This window comes from Lepisosteus oculatus, chromosome 10, assembly GCF_040954835.1.
Source record: "Lepisosteus oculatus isolate fLepOcu1 chromosome 10, fLepOcu1.hap2, whole genome shotgun sequence".
NCBI lineage: Eukaryota > Metazoa > Chordata > Actinopteri > Semionotiformes > Lepisosteidae > Lepisosteus > Lepisosteus oculatus.
In genome coordinates, this window is record NC_090705.1 from 3,915,288 (window position 1) to 3,928,859 (window position 13,572).

The following is a 13,572-nucleotide window of genomic DNA, read 5'->3' on the forward strand; positions in this document are numbered from 1 at the left end:
TTGTGACACTACGCTGCATTAAAATACGGAGTGATCCCCCTTTTTAAGCGAAACACGTATCCATATTTAAAACTGAACAAGAAGTTCCTACAGTATGTTTGAAATGTGACCATTTTATCTTTTCGTTTCTGTTTTGTTCAATTTTACTTTCCAAAAGCTTTGCTTGCATGATGTACAGTTCTGAAAAGAGTATACCACTGGTATAAACGAGGACGTTCAGGGGGCAACTATAGGGTTGAATAGTGCGTCTCAGAACATACCATATGGTGATGGCAGGTTCTCTTCTTTTCTCAAGACTGTGCAAATACACAAACTCACTCACCACTACATTGGTTTAGCCTCCATTCTCCTCAGTATACATTACAAGAGCCATTTAGTATTCTGCAAACCCATTATTAAGGTTATTATCAAGATAATTATTCATCACGTAGCGTCAAGTTCCTCAAAATATTGTTGTGACTGGAGGTTTATAGAGTCGTGCACATGTTAGATTATGAATTAAAAAGCTTCCGTGATTTACATTTGCTAGGTTAAATCGTTGTGTGAATTGGAGAAGCGCTTTTAATTTTCATTTTTCTAGCACATAACGAAGTCCAAGGAAGATGCATTGTGGCGGCAAGACGTGTTTCGTGTACACATCAAATAATGAATGAACCCAAGCAGATCTTCAGGCCAAATGACCGATATCCGATTCATTATTTTCATTTATTTAATAATCAATTTAGCACCTTAATTTGTTTTGGCAAATCTGGGCCGCCGTACATAAACACAGCCCATGCTTCTTCTCACATGACCCTACAGGCAAATCGAAAGCGGTAGGGTTTGGTTCCTCAATTTGAAATCTGTTGCTCTTGCTGGCTCACTTCTGCAGCGCGTTGTTAGATTGCTGGATTGTTAAATACTGTTGGACAATTTTGACAGCAAAACGGCAGAACCTGTCCGCGATTTTAACTCCGAAGCGAAAACGATTCGGTCTTAATTCTTTTTATACACATGGCTTGGCTGTACTATGTGCCTTGGGCTCCTGTATTGTTCATCTTGCTACTCAGTTTGTCCAGGGGGGGTCATGCCTCTGCTGGTAACATTAATTCTAACAGGGTCGATACTCCTGAAGACCAATTATGGGGTGCATTTAGTCCAGCAAACCAGTTAAGGAAGAATACAGAGAAATTAATCTTTTTCAAATCTGGATGGAATTCGAAACCATTTAAAGATACGGATTACGCACCAGGAGACACGGCGCACGGATTTCAAGTTAAAACGCTTGATGGGGACTTTGTCTACCCACCTCCCGGTGGGCTTAATATTTCCATAATCGTCCACGCATTTACTAATAAATCGGCTTTTCTTGAGTGTATGTGGACGTCTGACTCTTCCCTGACGGACTTGGTGGATAACCTTCCTGACAGTGCTCATGTAGTCTTCGTGTCCCTGGACGACACCGCCGAAGTTGATGTGCACTGGATGAGATACCAGATTCAGCGTGTGGCAAAGCAAAGGTGAATTCTCTTTACCATTATCGATTCAATCATAATGACATAAGTTGGAACACTCGCAAACCTCCTGGAAATGGCCTTATTTACAGCATGGCACAAGTCCTTGACAGGAGTCCGAAAGTATTTTTACTCTGGAAGCGAAATAGTTTTTCGAAGGTTTTGTTTTGTGCCTTTGTTGATGTAAAAGCCATTATAAAGTTTGTAACTAGTGAGAACTCGGGGTTCATCCATCTTGAAAATCCAGCCAGGCGTACATATTTAAATTTGAATTCGTCGAGAAACCAAGTACAGATGGGTTTAAAACATGACAAGCATTTGTATGTAGAACGTTGGAGAATACTATTATAAAGATATTATTTTAGTCACTGTTGTTTCAGACTTTAATGTGCATTCATAGACTATTTGGGAACAAGCTGTTATATTCAATATAAATTCCACTGGATCTGTTTTGGGGGGTAGATTCTGAAGGTATAAAAAGAAGTTAAACATACTGTAGCACCTTAAAATGCTTTTTAATGAAGTACACTATGAATATGCTGTTAAATACAGGAAGAAGGATATACTGGACAGACTGCATTTTTCCTCTGTTCCTGTGTACTCTCTGGGTAACTGGATTCCCAGTGTGCTTTATGACTGGAGATGTGAGGGCATCAACTGTGGGCTGAATCAAGCTGTTTTCACATCGAAAGGTATGTTATGGACAGAAATACCGGTCTGTGCATTTCTGAAATAAGTTTTGAGAAAGATAACCCCTATATTTGTACGCCTATTCCGAAACTGCATGTAGCTCTTAGAACTTGTGCTTTTTCATCCGGATGTGACTTAACAAGGGGTTATAAGTCAAAGGAGGGAATGTGGAGGGAATATTGCTTGATTTGAGGTCCTAGCAGCTCATTGATATGAGGATATCATCTTTCCATTTCTTGAAAATCATGTTGTTTACAGAGGTCCAAATTGTACTTCTCAAAAGAGCCTGGGATTTTCTGAATATAGTACATGCACATCTGTTTTGAATTCTTTTCTCAGCTTTCATTATCATTGTTGTTCATGATCACTATTTTAGTTGTCTAAACGAATCTGTTTAGTAAACCCCATAGCAGAACGCGCAAATTAATACAAGCTTTTCTTGTATTTCCATTACACTTCTTTGGCTGTAGAGCGAGCAAGTGGGGTCTTCCCCTCTTCTGATGGCTCAGTTTGTAAAGGAATTACAGTGCCTTCCATATGCCCTGAGCAGTTTTAGGGTTAATATTTGAATCTGCCCTTTTTATGAAAGCCCAGAGTATTTTTTAAAGACTAGTAGCCAGTTAAAAGGCAAGTTCTGGCACACAAATAGAGAAGCTACTTTAATTTACATTAGAATAAGTGTCTATATTCGTCTGTCAACAATGTTTGTAGCAGGCAGGCAATATAATGAAAACGCGGTTTAATAAACCTTTTATTCTGATGAACACTGATGTTTTTTTTTATTGTATAATGCTTGGTTGTAAAACACAATGAGCAATTTACCATTTCACAGGTCTAGTGAAACAACCGCTTCAGATACTTTGGCGTATTGTACAATATAGAGGAGCGAGATCATTAATTCTGAGTGAGTGAGATTCTGAGGCTGTTAGATTACTAGCAACTAACATGAGTAAGATGCCATTTTGCTGCCTTTTTTGAAAGATTTCTCTGCCCAAAGCCTTATTCCTGATCAGAGTTTATGGAAGTAAAGCACTATAAGTTTTTGTTATTTACTGTACAAAGCAAGAGTTTGTTTTCCATGTATAACAGTTCATGCATAAAGTGCTTAACCAATGCTCTGTCTGCATGTGCAGGATGTAGTTGTGGTGACAGATGCACTAATGAGTCACAGCAAGGCAAAAGAGTCATTATAATGTGCAGTAGTGCCAAGTATTCATATTGAGATCCAAAATCAGACCATTTCACCGTGACTGTTATAGATGCTGAAATAAAAGAAAAAGGCCTAAATTTGCATTAAGTGGGCGTATTATTGTCAGGCTTAATTAGTTACATACAAACTGTAACATTTAAATATTATTCTGAATACCAGTGGCACCAAACGCATGACATGTAGGTTTATTCACATGGAATTCAGCCAGGCTGTGTTGCAGATTGTTATATTATTTTTTCTTTTGTTGGACCGTTGGAACTGAGGTTAATTTTTGGATCCATTTCTACCGTAGACTAGTGAGTAATTGCATTGTTTTTGAAGGGAGGTCATTAAAAGACACGTTTTGAGGCCCAAAATTATAAGTCATCAAATGTAGCCTGTTCCCTTTTCTAATGTACAAAGGGCACCAACGTTTTTGGTCACAGCTCGTGGTGACACATTATCTGTAATTAAAAAGAGTGGCCTGTAATTTCAGAAGTTTATGGAATGACTGACTTTAGCACAGTTTTATACTTCTCACATTTGGATGTTGGTTGTTCTGTTCGTTGAGCAGTTGATTTTCACATTTAAAAGCTACAGAGGGTAACGCAGACCTGCAGGGATTTTGTGGAATGTATTTTCCTAGCTGTTTTTTTTTTTTCCTGTTGCGCAGATTGGGATACTCCCATTGTTGCCAAGCGGCTCGATGCGAGATACGACTGGCTGATGGGGCACTGGAGCAGACAGTCGTACGAGCTTGTCGATGCTGCCGATGGCTGCAACGTCTCCTCTGAAGTCAAGGGGGCCGTTGCGTGGGTTTCGGAGGGAGACTGTTCGTTTTTCACAAAGGTATGCATTCACGCTTTCTTGTAAGGATAGACAGAACGATTGGTTACGTGAGGCGGAGGATCAGAAGACAACACGAAAGCCTTCTCCGACAGCTGTAGTCTGCCAATGCAGCTGTTCCTCCCACTGCTGGTGGCCACCTTCCACTAGGGGCTGAACAGAAAGCACCAAACTGGCTTCACTTGTGACCTGAGCAGATTTTTAAACCACAGGCTTTCACCGATAAGGGTCATGAAAACACTCCTTCCCTTGCATGACTAATTCCCTTTCTATAGCTTCCAGACTTAATGAAAGCATTTGTTCTTGTCTATTGTGGCTAATATTAGAAGGCACACAATGTTCTGTACAGACCCTGACATCCTCTCAGCCACACAAAATCATTTAGTGCAAATTTTGAAAACATGTATTTTTATGTTGCTACCAAATTTAAAGACTTATTTGTTTAATTCACTTTATGGTTTGAGCAATGTCAAGATTATCCCAGTTTTTATTTAAGAGAAACGGACTGTTGCTCCCAATTTATCCATTGAAATCCTTCACTGCCTAACTCCCTCTTAGCTCATATTATCAACTTTGTTTCCACGTCCAGTTAATACAGTCATTTTTGTTACTGCTGTTTTATTTCTTGTCCTAAAGCTCCAAATTTACAGCAACAGAAGATTAAGCCAAAACCTGTCTTCGGCTGTGTAATGACATTAGTCTTTGAAGGTCATGCATGTATCTAAGAGACTGATTCACGTATTTAAGGCTGACATCATTATATTATTTTTGTATGCTTTACCCTTACAGAGAGCTAGATTAGAGGACTCTCAGTGATATTCAAATGATTGTTTTAAAGACACTGTTCCAGTCGTCTTCTTGTAATGTTGATGTATGGTTAACCCAAAATGATCAGTAATAAAGCACTTAATTACATATTACTTAATAACACTTATCTAAATATTACATATTTCCTTCCTCATCTAGACTCTTCTTCTAAATATTTAAGTAGGCTCATATTATTTGTTTCAGATATACATTTTTCTTTAGTTATTAAACAGTTAAAAAAAACAAAGCAATGATCATGGTGTAACATTGTTAGTGTATAGCTGACATCTACTGACTTTAGAAAAAAACAAAGGAGCTCCTGTTTTTGAGAACCATTTCTTCCTTAGTATGTATGCAGGAGTACTTTTTATGTTTTTGTTTTTTTATTACATCTGGACTGAATCTGGCGAATGTGTTGCCTGATTAAGCAGCTAATTCATCTGAGTGAAACTGACAAATGTCGAGTCACAAGTGACGGGCCAGAATGTAGATTTATTGAAGCTGCTTCTGATATTGTTGCTGCTGTGATTGTCATTTTGCCCAGTCAGGTAACTCAACTGGCTGATTGTGGTTGTCAGCACAAGTCAGGCACTAGCAATAGAGTGAGCTAGAGAGGCTCAATGTCTGTTGTTTTGAAGTTTTTAGGCAGCCTTCAACAAAATAATTATAATATGTAATGGATATTGTTAATGTCAAATTATGACTTTTATCATTCTATTTGTCATGATTGTTTTATTCAACCAAAACATCCTAATTCCTTTATTAATTAGAAATAGAGCTTGAGGGTGTACTGTATGTGTGCTAATGTTTAAACATAGTTAAAATAGTAATTGAAACTTATATAGTACCTCGACTATATATAATTGTACTTATGAGCCCTTTTCTGACTTAATCAAACTTGAGATATTTTCATTTCAGTTTATTTAACATCATTCTATGTTATTTTTATAATAGGCTTTTTATCTGAAGTGTACACACCATTACCAGTCAGAAGTGTTTTTTTCAAGTGGAGTAGAAAATATTCAGGTTAGTGTTCGATTTCTTAGGTCTTCCATGCTTTGGAGTTGTTTCCCTACAATAGCTGGAAAATATTCTGTCCCCGTACTCGTGAAATGCCTGTGACCTTATTTATCCTTCGTGTTCAAATATAATAATGAGAGAGAACTTTACTAACACTTGGCTTGAGAGCAGGGATCTCAAGCTATTGAGAGAGGTATTGAATGTCATAATCACAGTGGATATCCTTTGAGGTCCTGTTAAATTAATGGCCACTGCCAGATGAATATAAAAGAAAATGAATATGTACAGAAAAGGCTTTGAGCTTTTAGAAACAGATGAAAACTGAACTTTTACCCTGCAGTTTATTAAAATTCCTCTCAATCACTGATAGAGGATTATGCAGCAAATCTGAATAAGAACCCCAGGAAATGCAGTAATTAGTCCCGTGCCAAAATGTAAATTGTCTTCAGAAAACAATTTAGAAGAAGGTGCAGCAGCAATCTAAAGATCCGAAGAGACTGGACGGCGCAAATTGCAAGTCTACATCCACGTTTTTTGCTCGAGTGCCAAGTCTCTCAGTAGACCTTTCATTTGATGCAAAAGAGACTGGGCCAAGTGGAGGGAAAATTAATCAGAACTAATTCTGTTCCCTGACAACAGCCAGGTTTTAGAAATCATTATAGCGTCATTATCTTTCATATAAACATGGGCAGTCAAGGTGAATCTGACTTATCAAGATTTGGTGTCCCAAAGGCAATGTTTTGTTAGTCAAATGAAGGATAATTCAGCAAAGAACACCTTCCTCTGGGAGGCAAATGTAATCCTTTTGCAAGCAGAGAAAGTCACACTTTGTAAATCTAACTTAAATTAGATTCCTGATACTAATGTGTAATGTGGTGGTGGCTCCCCCAGCAAAGACAGATTTAATTATGTTTCCGCCATCATTCCCTTTCATACTTGTTTACACAAGGAGTGTATGACAGTGTTGCTGCTGGGATTTTATGTGAAAATTGAGATACTGTAAATGTATAGTTATAATCAAATGCATTTAAAAATCCTTCATTAACAGCTGCCAAGACAAACTGAATCATTAAGCATACATTCACTTATGGAAGCATTTAAGTATTAATGATTCAAAGCAAATGTTCTCAGAAGAGATTTAAAAATTTTTGGAATCATTTTCTGAAAATGTGAAAGTAAACAGCTGTGGATACAGTTTTGATCATCTTATCATGTCAATAAAATGAATTATACGCTCTGCTTAGTTTATTTTTTGTCTTTACTTATACAATATATTAATTCATGAATGGATAAAGAAATACAAGGAAAATACAAAGGTTGGTTAGCTTGAGGTCAAAATGTTTTGTAATTGTTGTCTTTTTGTGTTTATTTGCTGAACATCCATTTAAGATTCATAGGAATAACCAAAACGCTGTGGTAGGACATATTTTCGCCACAGTGTCCTTTACCAGAAAATGCAGGTTGAAAATTAATGCCTGTAGTTTCCCCAGATAGATGTAAAACAGGGACATTGCAGATTTTGAAAATCAGAATCTGGTTAGTAGGTAATGAATTCTGTTTCTAAAAATCTGTAGATGTTAATATCCTTTATCAAGGTAGACTAACAGTAAAAATTTACATTTCTATATACTGTATGCCAGTTAGAAGAAAAATAATCTTTCTTTATTGATGTAACAAAAAACAATAGGAACAAGTAAAGGTTAATTTCACACTGAAAATGCAATGTTTTTGTTGTTGAGCCCTTTTCAGGTGTGAGTCAGGGTCTACATCCAAAAAATTCAGTTTTTCCTTTGTATTTTTCAGCATAGAATTAACCTTCACTTATTCCTTTGCAGCCAACAGACACTGACACAACAGTACCGTTTACTATACTCCAATACCATAAATTGCTCAATAAGCGTTACAAATTTTTATTAATATAGAAAACCAATGGTTATCTAGTTTTTCCAATTACTACAGTCAAATTCAGTGGAGGCTGTTCTATCATTACATGGTTTGTATTGAGAGCATCCTTGCTTTAAGTATATTGCCAACTGATCATGTTGGACATTTAAACAGCAACATTCTCTTCACTTAGTGTAAAATGATTAAGATCAAATTCTGTTAGAAAATTAAATACAATTTGGAATGAAGCAAATGCTGAAATATCTTGCATAGTCTAAAGTTAAAGACTCAATGGTAATGTAGTAGAGGCTTGGAAGAACTGATGATGCAGAGCAAATTGCTGACATCATGTGAAATTCTAAATCTTAATACAGTCCGTCCCTCTAAGTCTCCTAGGCTCATTCTCATTTTCCTTGTGGTACTGTTAATCTTGGCACCCTCCTGAATGCATGGAAATATTATCCAGGAATAATTAATTATTCCCTTTTTTGGTTGGTATCCTGTTTGGTTACCAGGAGCCAATGAGCCTGTTTTAAATCTGATTCTGTTGCACTTACTGTAGGCATCCCTTAGGGCTCTGTGCTGGGTCCTCTGCTCTTTGTGTGTCACTTGTGACTCGGATCATGTGCCATCGTTGAGCTGGGTTTCACTGTTCTGCTGACGCCACTCAGATTTATTTCTGGTGAACTCGGATATTCAGATGGCTGTAGTTTCTGTACTTTAAAAGGTCTGTCTGAAATTAAGAAATGGATTCAAATTTTGGAGCAAGATCTTTACTGTGTGACACCGATACATGCCTTGATGTAGTCAAGATTAGACATAATGCCTCATTACCTTTTAAAAGGGGCTTCAATATCTTCAGAATTCTATGGCTAATGTGCATCAGCACGCAACTCCTGTCTTCTGGAATTTATACTGACCTCCTACGTAAATTTTAAATTGAATTTTAATATTCTTCTATTCAAAAGCCACAGAATGGTCTAGCTCTGAGTTAAGGACGTTTGACATGATTACACGCCAATCTGAGATCTGCTGCTTAGACGGCCTTCTCTGAAGACCAGGCTGCACACAGTGGGCAGTAGAGCTGTTTTTATGCAGCACCACGTCTGTGGAGCTCACTGCCCAAATCCAGTAGGGGTTTTGTGACTGTGCATGTTTTAAAAACATGCTGAAAGACTTATTTCACAAATGGCCTTAACATGCAATTTAATTATACTAATTAGCGGTGCTTCTGTTCCACCTTTTTTACTTTTTAGTTTATAGTTTAGTGGAGAAAATGAAATGCTTTAATACCTTTTCGCCTGGAACTGGAATCTAGCCCATAATTGCAACATGGTATTAGGAGCAAAGTGCAAATGGGGGACACCATAAGGAAATGAAAAGGTTTTAACACTTTAGAAAGTTTTGACCACTTTGATTCCTTATTGATGAGCAGAAACCTACCAGGTATTTGGCACTGAAGGGTCACAGATTGAATTTAGGAGAAAGAGCTGTATCTTTCTCATCGCTGGAAATATTAAATATGAGCTACTGCTTGCCATCTCCTGACCCATCTGCCCACAACAACTCATCAAGTGACTGCATAAATATGGAACTTAAGAAGCGGTCAAGAACAAGCAGATCTATAGTCAGTGTACTGCCCAGGAGGGCAAAAGTGACAAGTGAAATGAAAAAAACTTGAGATTACAGACCAAAACTGTTGTGGGCTACATTCTAACACCCCATTCTTTGAAAATAAAATAGGGCCCAGTCTCTTCACTGTAATTTTAAGTATCAGAACTTTTTTAAAAGATTTTTAACTTTATGAGTTCAAATAGAAAGATTTTTTTTATACACTAAAGCCAATTCAGAAATGGCTTGTGTATTTAAGCACAGCATTTGTTGCATCCATTGTGCATTTAAATTACTTTCTTGTTGCTACAGCCCGACAAGAATCGACTCCTTTCAAATACCTCAAAGGACTGGAAGGTTAACAAGAAATCAATGTAAAAGAGGGAGTTCTGAATTTCAGGAGCTCGAATCTTCTATAAAGAGTCGATAGGAACAGGCATAGAAATGTATTTCTTTACAAATGCCATCAGAGTATAGGCTTGTCTTCATTGTAAAATTAGAATATTTTGTAAGAGTTTTGTCGGTATTTGGTTTCGCATTGGACTGAATCTATATTCAGATTTCATTTGAATTGAGCGGACGTTTTACATGATGGAGAAAAGATTAAGTTGGAACGCGTCAAGGACAGGGAAGAAATCCAAGCAGCTGTGGCAAGGCGAAATGATTACACTAAATGTCTGGGTCACAAGCTTTTTGTTATCGGAACACACCTGAAGAAGGCTCCACAGCTGAAACGTCGTCTCTTTTCTTTTCAGCAGGGAATAAACCTTTACTTGTTCCTTTGCAGCCCATACCTGCTGACGCATCTCCCTACCTGAACTTCTTCATGCAGTGATTCTCTCAAAGGGATATGCGAATAAATACATATGCTTACCCACATATATTGTACTTATCATTGATATTCATTTCATGATCACAAATAGAAGTTGCTTGGCTGTAAAGCAAAAAAAAATGGGATGGTAATGTCAAAACTATTACTTTTGAGGGGTTCTGTATATATTGTTCGTATATGTAAGCAGTCATATTTGCATTTGTGATTCATTTTCATAATATAAATCTTTTGAGATGCCCAGTGTGGCCATAGGGCAGGAGGTTCTGTAGTGAGTTGTGTAGGCTTTGTCATTTGTGGTTACAGGTTATGGATTAATGGGTACAGGAAAGAATGTATTGCTGTACAGTTTTGAATCTATTTGTTGTGTTCCATGCCCAAAGGATCGTAAAGTGTTTTTTATATAGGAAGACACCCACTTCAGCTCCCGCTGAAGTGCAGCACCCACCTGTCTGACGCCTGGCAGCTGTGACCCTCCAGAGGCCCTGCTGCACAGCAGTGATTAATTGCTTGACCAACAGAGTTAAGGATGAACTGTAGGGAGGCCAGGTTGAACGAGCCCAGAGCAGAACGGTGTCTTCAGTAACCATGCACCACTTACGGCAGCTATCTGCCCTCTTTCCATGAAGTACTGACCGGTTTCCTCCTTCCATGCCTGCTCCTGAGAGCTGATGAGATCAGGCTTTTTGATATTAACCCTATACCACATAAATTCAGTTTAGGTCTTTAAATATTAGACTCGCTTAACACAAGAGCGTGATTCATTCATAGGTGCTAACTTTGCAAAATGATTTGGGATCCTCATCTTAAAATGTGTTCACATTGACACAACATGACTCTGTCCTCCCTTCAGATTAAACCAAAGCATTTCGTGCTGTTAATGAAGGCTTCATTACTGCAGTACTGCGAAGTACGTTCTGCTAATAAGACACAGTTCCTCTTTACTGTGCATGATCAATGTTTTGGTTAAGAGAACTGAAAAAGTTTAAATTAGGGAAAAATCCAATGTACTTTTTTGAGGTTTTTCAACTGCGCAAGTTCAATTTAAGAATTTGTGGAAAAACAACTGTAGATATTCAAGAAAAGAACTTGAAATGTATTTATTTTTCAAATGTATTTGTGTTCACCTGGATCTTTCAGGACATTTTTTAACTGTGGTGTACATTTACGGCTATAAAAAAGGTTAGCTTAGAGCCCTAGGATGTGTAACATGTTACTTTGGCAACTAGAAAAGTAATGGAATAGAAGCCTTGAAGCTATCCTCTGCCGTCAGTGAAACTGATCTGTCCAGGATGTAATGGTTTTGAATTCATCTTCGTGTGTTTTGTTTCTGTCTCTAGCTGAGTATTAGTGTCCTGAATTGGGGAAAAAAAACACCATCTTTAAACAAACTATGCTGTGCATTCCTACTCTTAAGATTTTGATAAGACCTAATACAGGTGATTGCTATTTTGGTGTAATTGTGTTACTTTTCTTTGCAGCTTAGATACTGTACCTCATTTCACACTTCAAGAAACAACAGAAACAACTGTGAAGCATTTAACGTATGATTCTTCATTGTATGTTTCTAGTGCTGGAGGACTAGAACAATGGAATAGAACACAAGAATGGTTACAAAGAAGGCAAGCCCATTTAGACGAACGTGCGCATTTATTTGATGGTGTCTGGGTGATTAAAAAAAAAATGAAACCTCTCTCTGTTTCTGAGAATAACGCAGCTTTGACCACATAACTAGAGATTTCATTCCAGACTCCCACTCTAAGTGGGATCCTCGATTGAAGAAGTGCCTGTTCTTAGGGCTGCTCGAGACGGAATTGAACTCCCACACGCGCCCCTGTGTCTGTGTTGTTGCTGATCTTGATTTGACTGGCCAGTAAATTTTCAGAATTTTGTGTGACCTGAATCAAGTTCATACATAATATTCCGCGTTAAAAATTGGTGCCTTTTGTCTATTAGATTTTAGCATTAGGGGTTAACCTGGTTCTTCTCCTTTTTTCTGCCTCTGGATGTAGTATGATAACCAACAAGGTGATAGAATATGTTCATTTAACCTGGATTCTGTTTGGTCAGTGCACATTTCTGTCCTTTTTTTCTGCTCAGTTGGAAGAAATGGAGCAATCTTGTCTGTAGGGGACATTGTGCCTGCTTGGTCATTTTTCTACGTGGAATGATCACATCACATCTGTCGGTCTCGCTGTCTCTTGATACCGGCCAGGGAGTATAGTGGAATCGATAAGATCCATGCAAGAGAAATAGATTATTATGTAATACTAATTTGTTGTTTGTACTGTAAGGTTCTTATTAAGAGACAGCTTATGATTATCAACTTGAATGTAAAAATAACAGGAATAATTGAATAGATGTTAAATTCCATAGACCTACTGTGTACAATTAAATGCACAAGTTGCATTTTTAATACCTTCCTGTATTTTCCATCAATGTGCGGTCTATGCACTAAATCAAATGATAGTATTAACTCATTAGCTCAACTGGAATAGATTGACAAGTTGAGTCTTGGTTAAATCCAATGAACATTTTTAGGACTTTTAAAAAATGGTTAGTGCCCTTTGAAATGGTCAGGAGCACTGTATCATAGCTCTTGGGTCAGGTGTTTGATTCCAGACTGAGGTGGCTGCTGTGTGGAGTTTGCGTATTCGTCCATGTTTTGTTCCTGTGGGTTTTTGTGAGGTCTTCTCGATTCTTTTCACCTTCCTACTACTTCCTGGCTGGTTTAAGTAGCGTCTCCAAGTGTTTCAGTGTGTGTTCCCGTTGATGATCTGGCAACTCGTCCGGAGTCTTAACCCATCTTGCTACCTGTGTTTCGAGGGTAAGATATGAGGTGACCCTTATCAACAAATAGTGGCTTACTGGTAATGGATGGAGTTCATTTTTGTAGCAGTTTACAGTAGACCAAAAGTTAAACAGCAGCTTTTTGTGGTTAATCTTTGCAAGCTGAAAGGTTTATGAGAATTCTTAAACAATTCTGTGGAAGAATTCAAGTTCATTACTTTTGGTTACAGAAATTCTTGCTGCTTTTGACATCTGCTGCCGTGTTCACAAATCCAGATAGGTTTCATTATTTCATTGACTGTAAGTGCTAGAATTAATTAGCTTGTAACTGTTTAAATGAGAGCCTAAGCATAGCAATTAAATAATGAAGAGATTTATTAGTGCATAATTGCCAAATACAGCAATGTTAGCAA

The 13,572-nt window shown here is 37.7% G+C and overlaps 1 protein-coding gene across 2 annotated transcripts in view; it reads left to right on the forward strand.

Moving 5' to 3' along the window:
- The first annotated feature begins 791 nt into the window (after positions 1 to 791).
- The window catches only part of LOC102690549 (uncharacterized), a 63,293-nt gene continuing 50,512 nt past the window's right edge, over positions 792 to 13,572 (forward strand). The window contains exons 1-3 of one of the 2 annotated variants that reach the window (XM_015358098.2): positions 792 to 1,499; positions 2,046 to 2,185; positions 4,046 to 4,221. In XM_015358098.2, coding sequence (XP_015213584.1) covers positions 994 to 1,499; positions 2,046 to 2,185; positions 4,046 to 4,221 — 822 coding nt within the window. In that variant the 5' untranslated portion in view covers positions 792 to 993. The remainder of the gene's footprint in view (positions 1,500 to 2,045; positions 2,186 to 4,045; positions 4,222 to 13,572) is intronic. The other variant, XM_015358096.2, reaches the window with a different exon arrangement.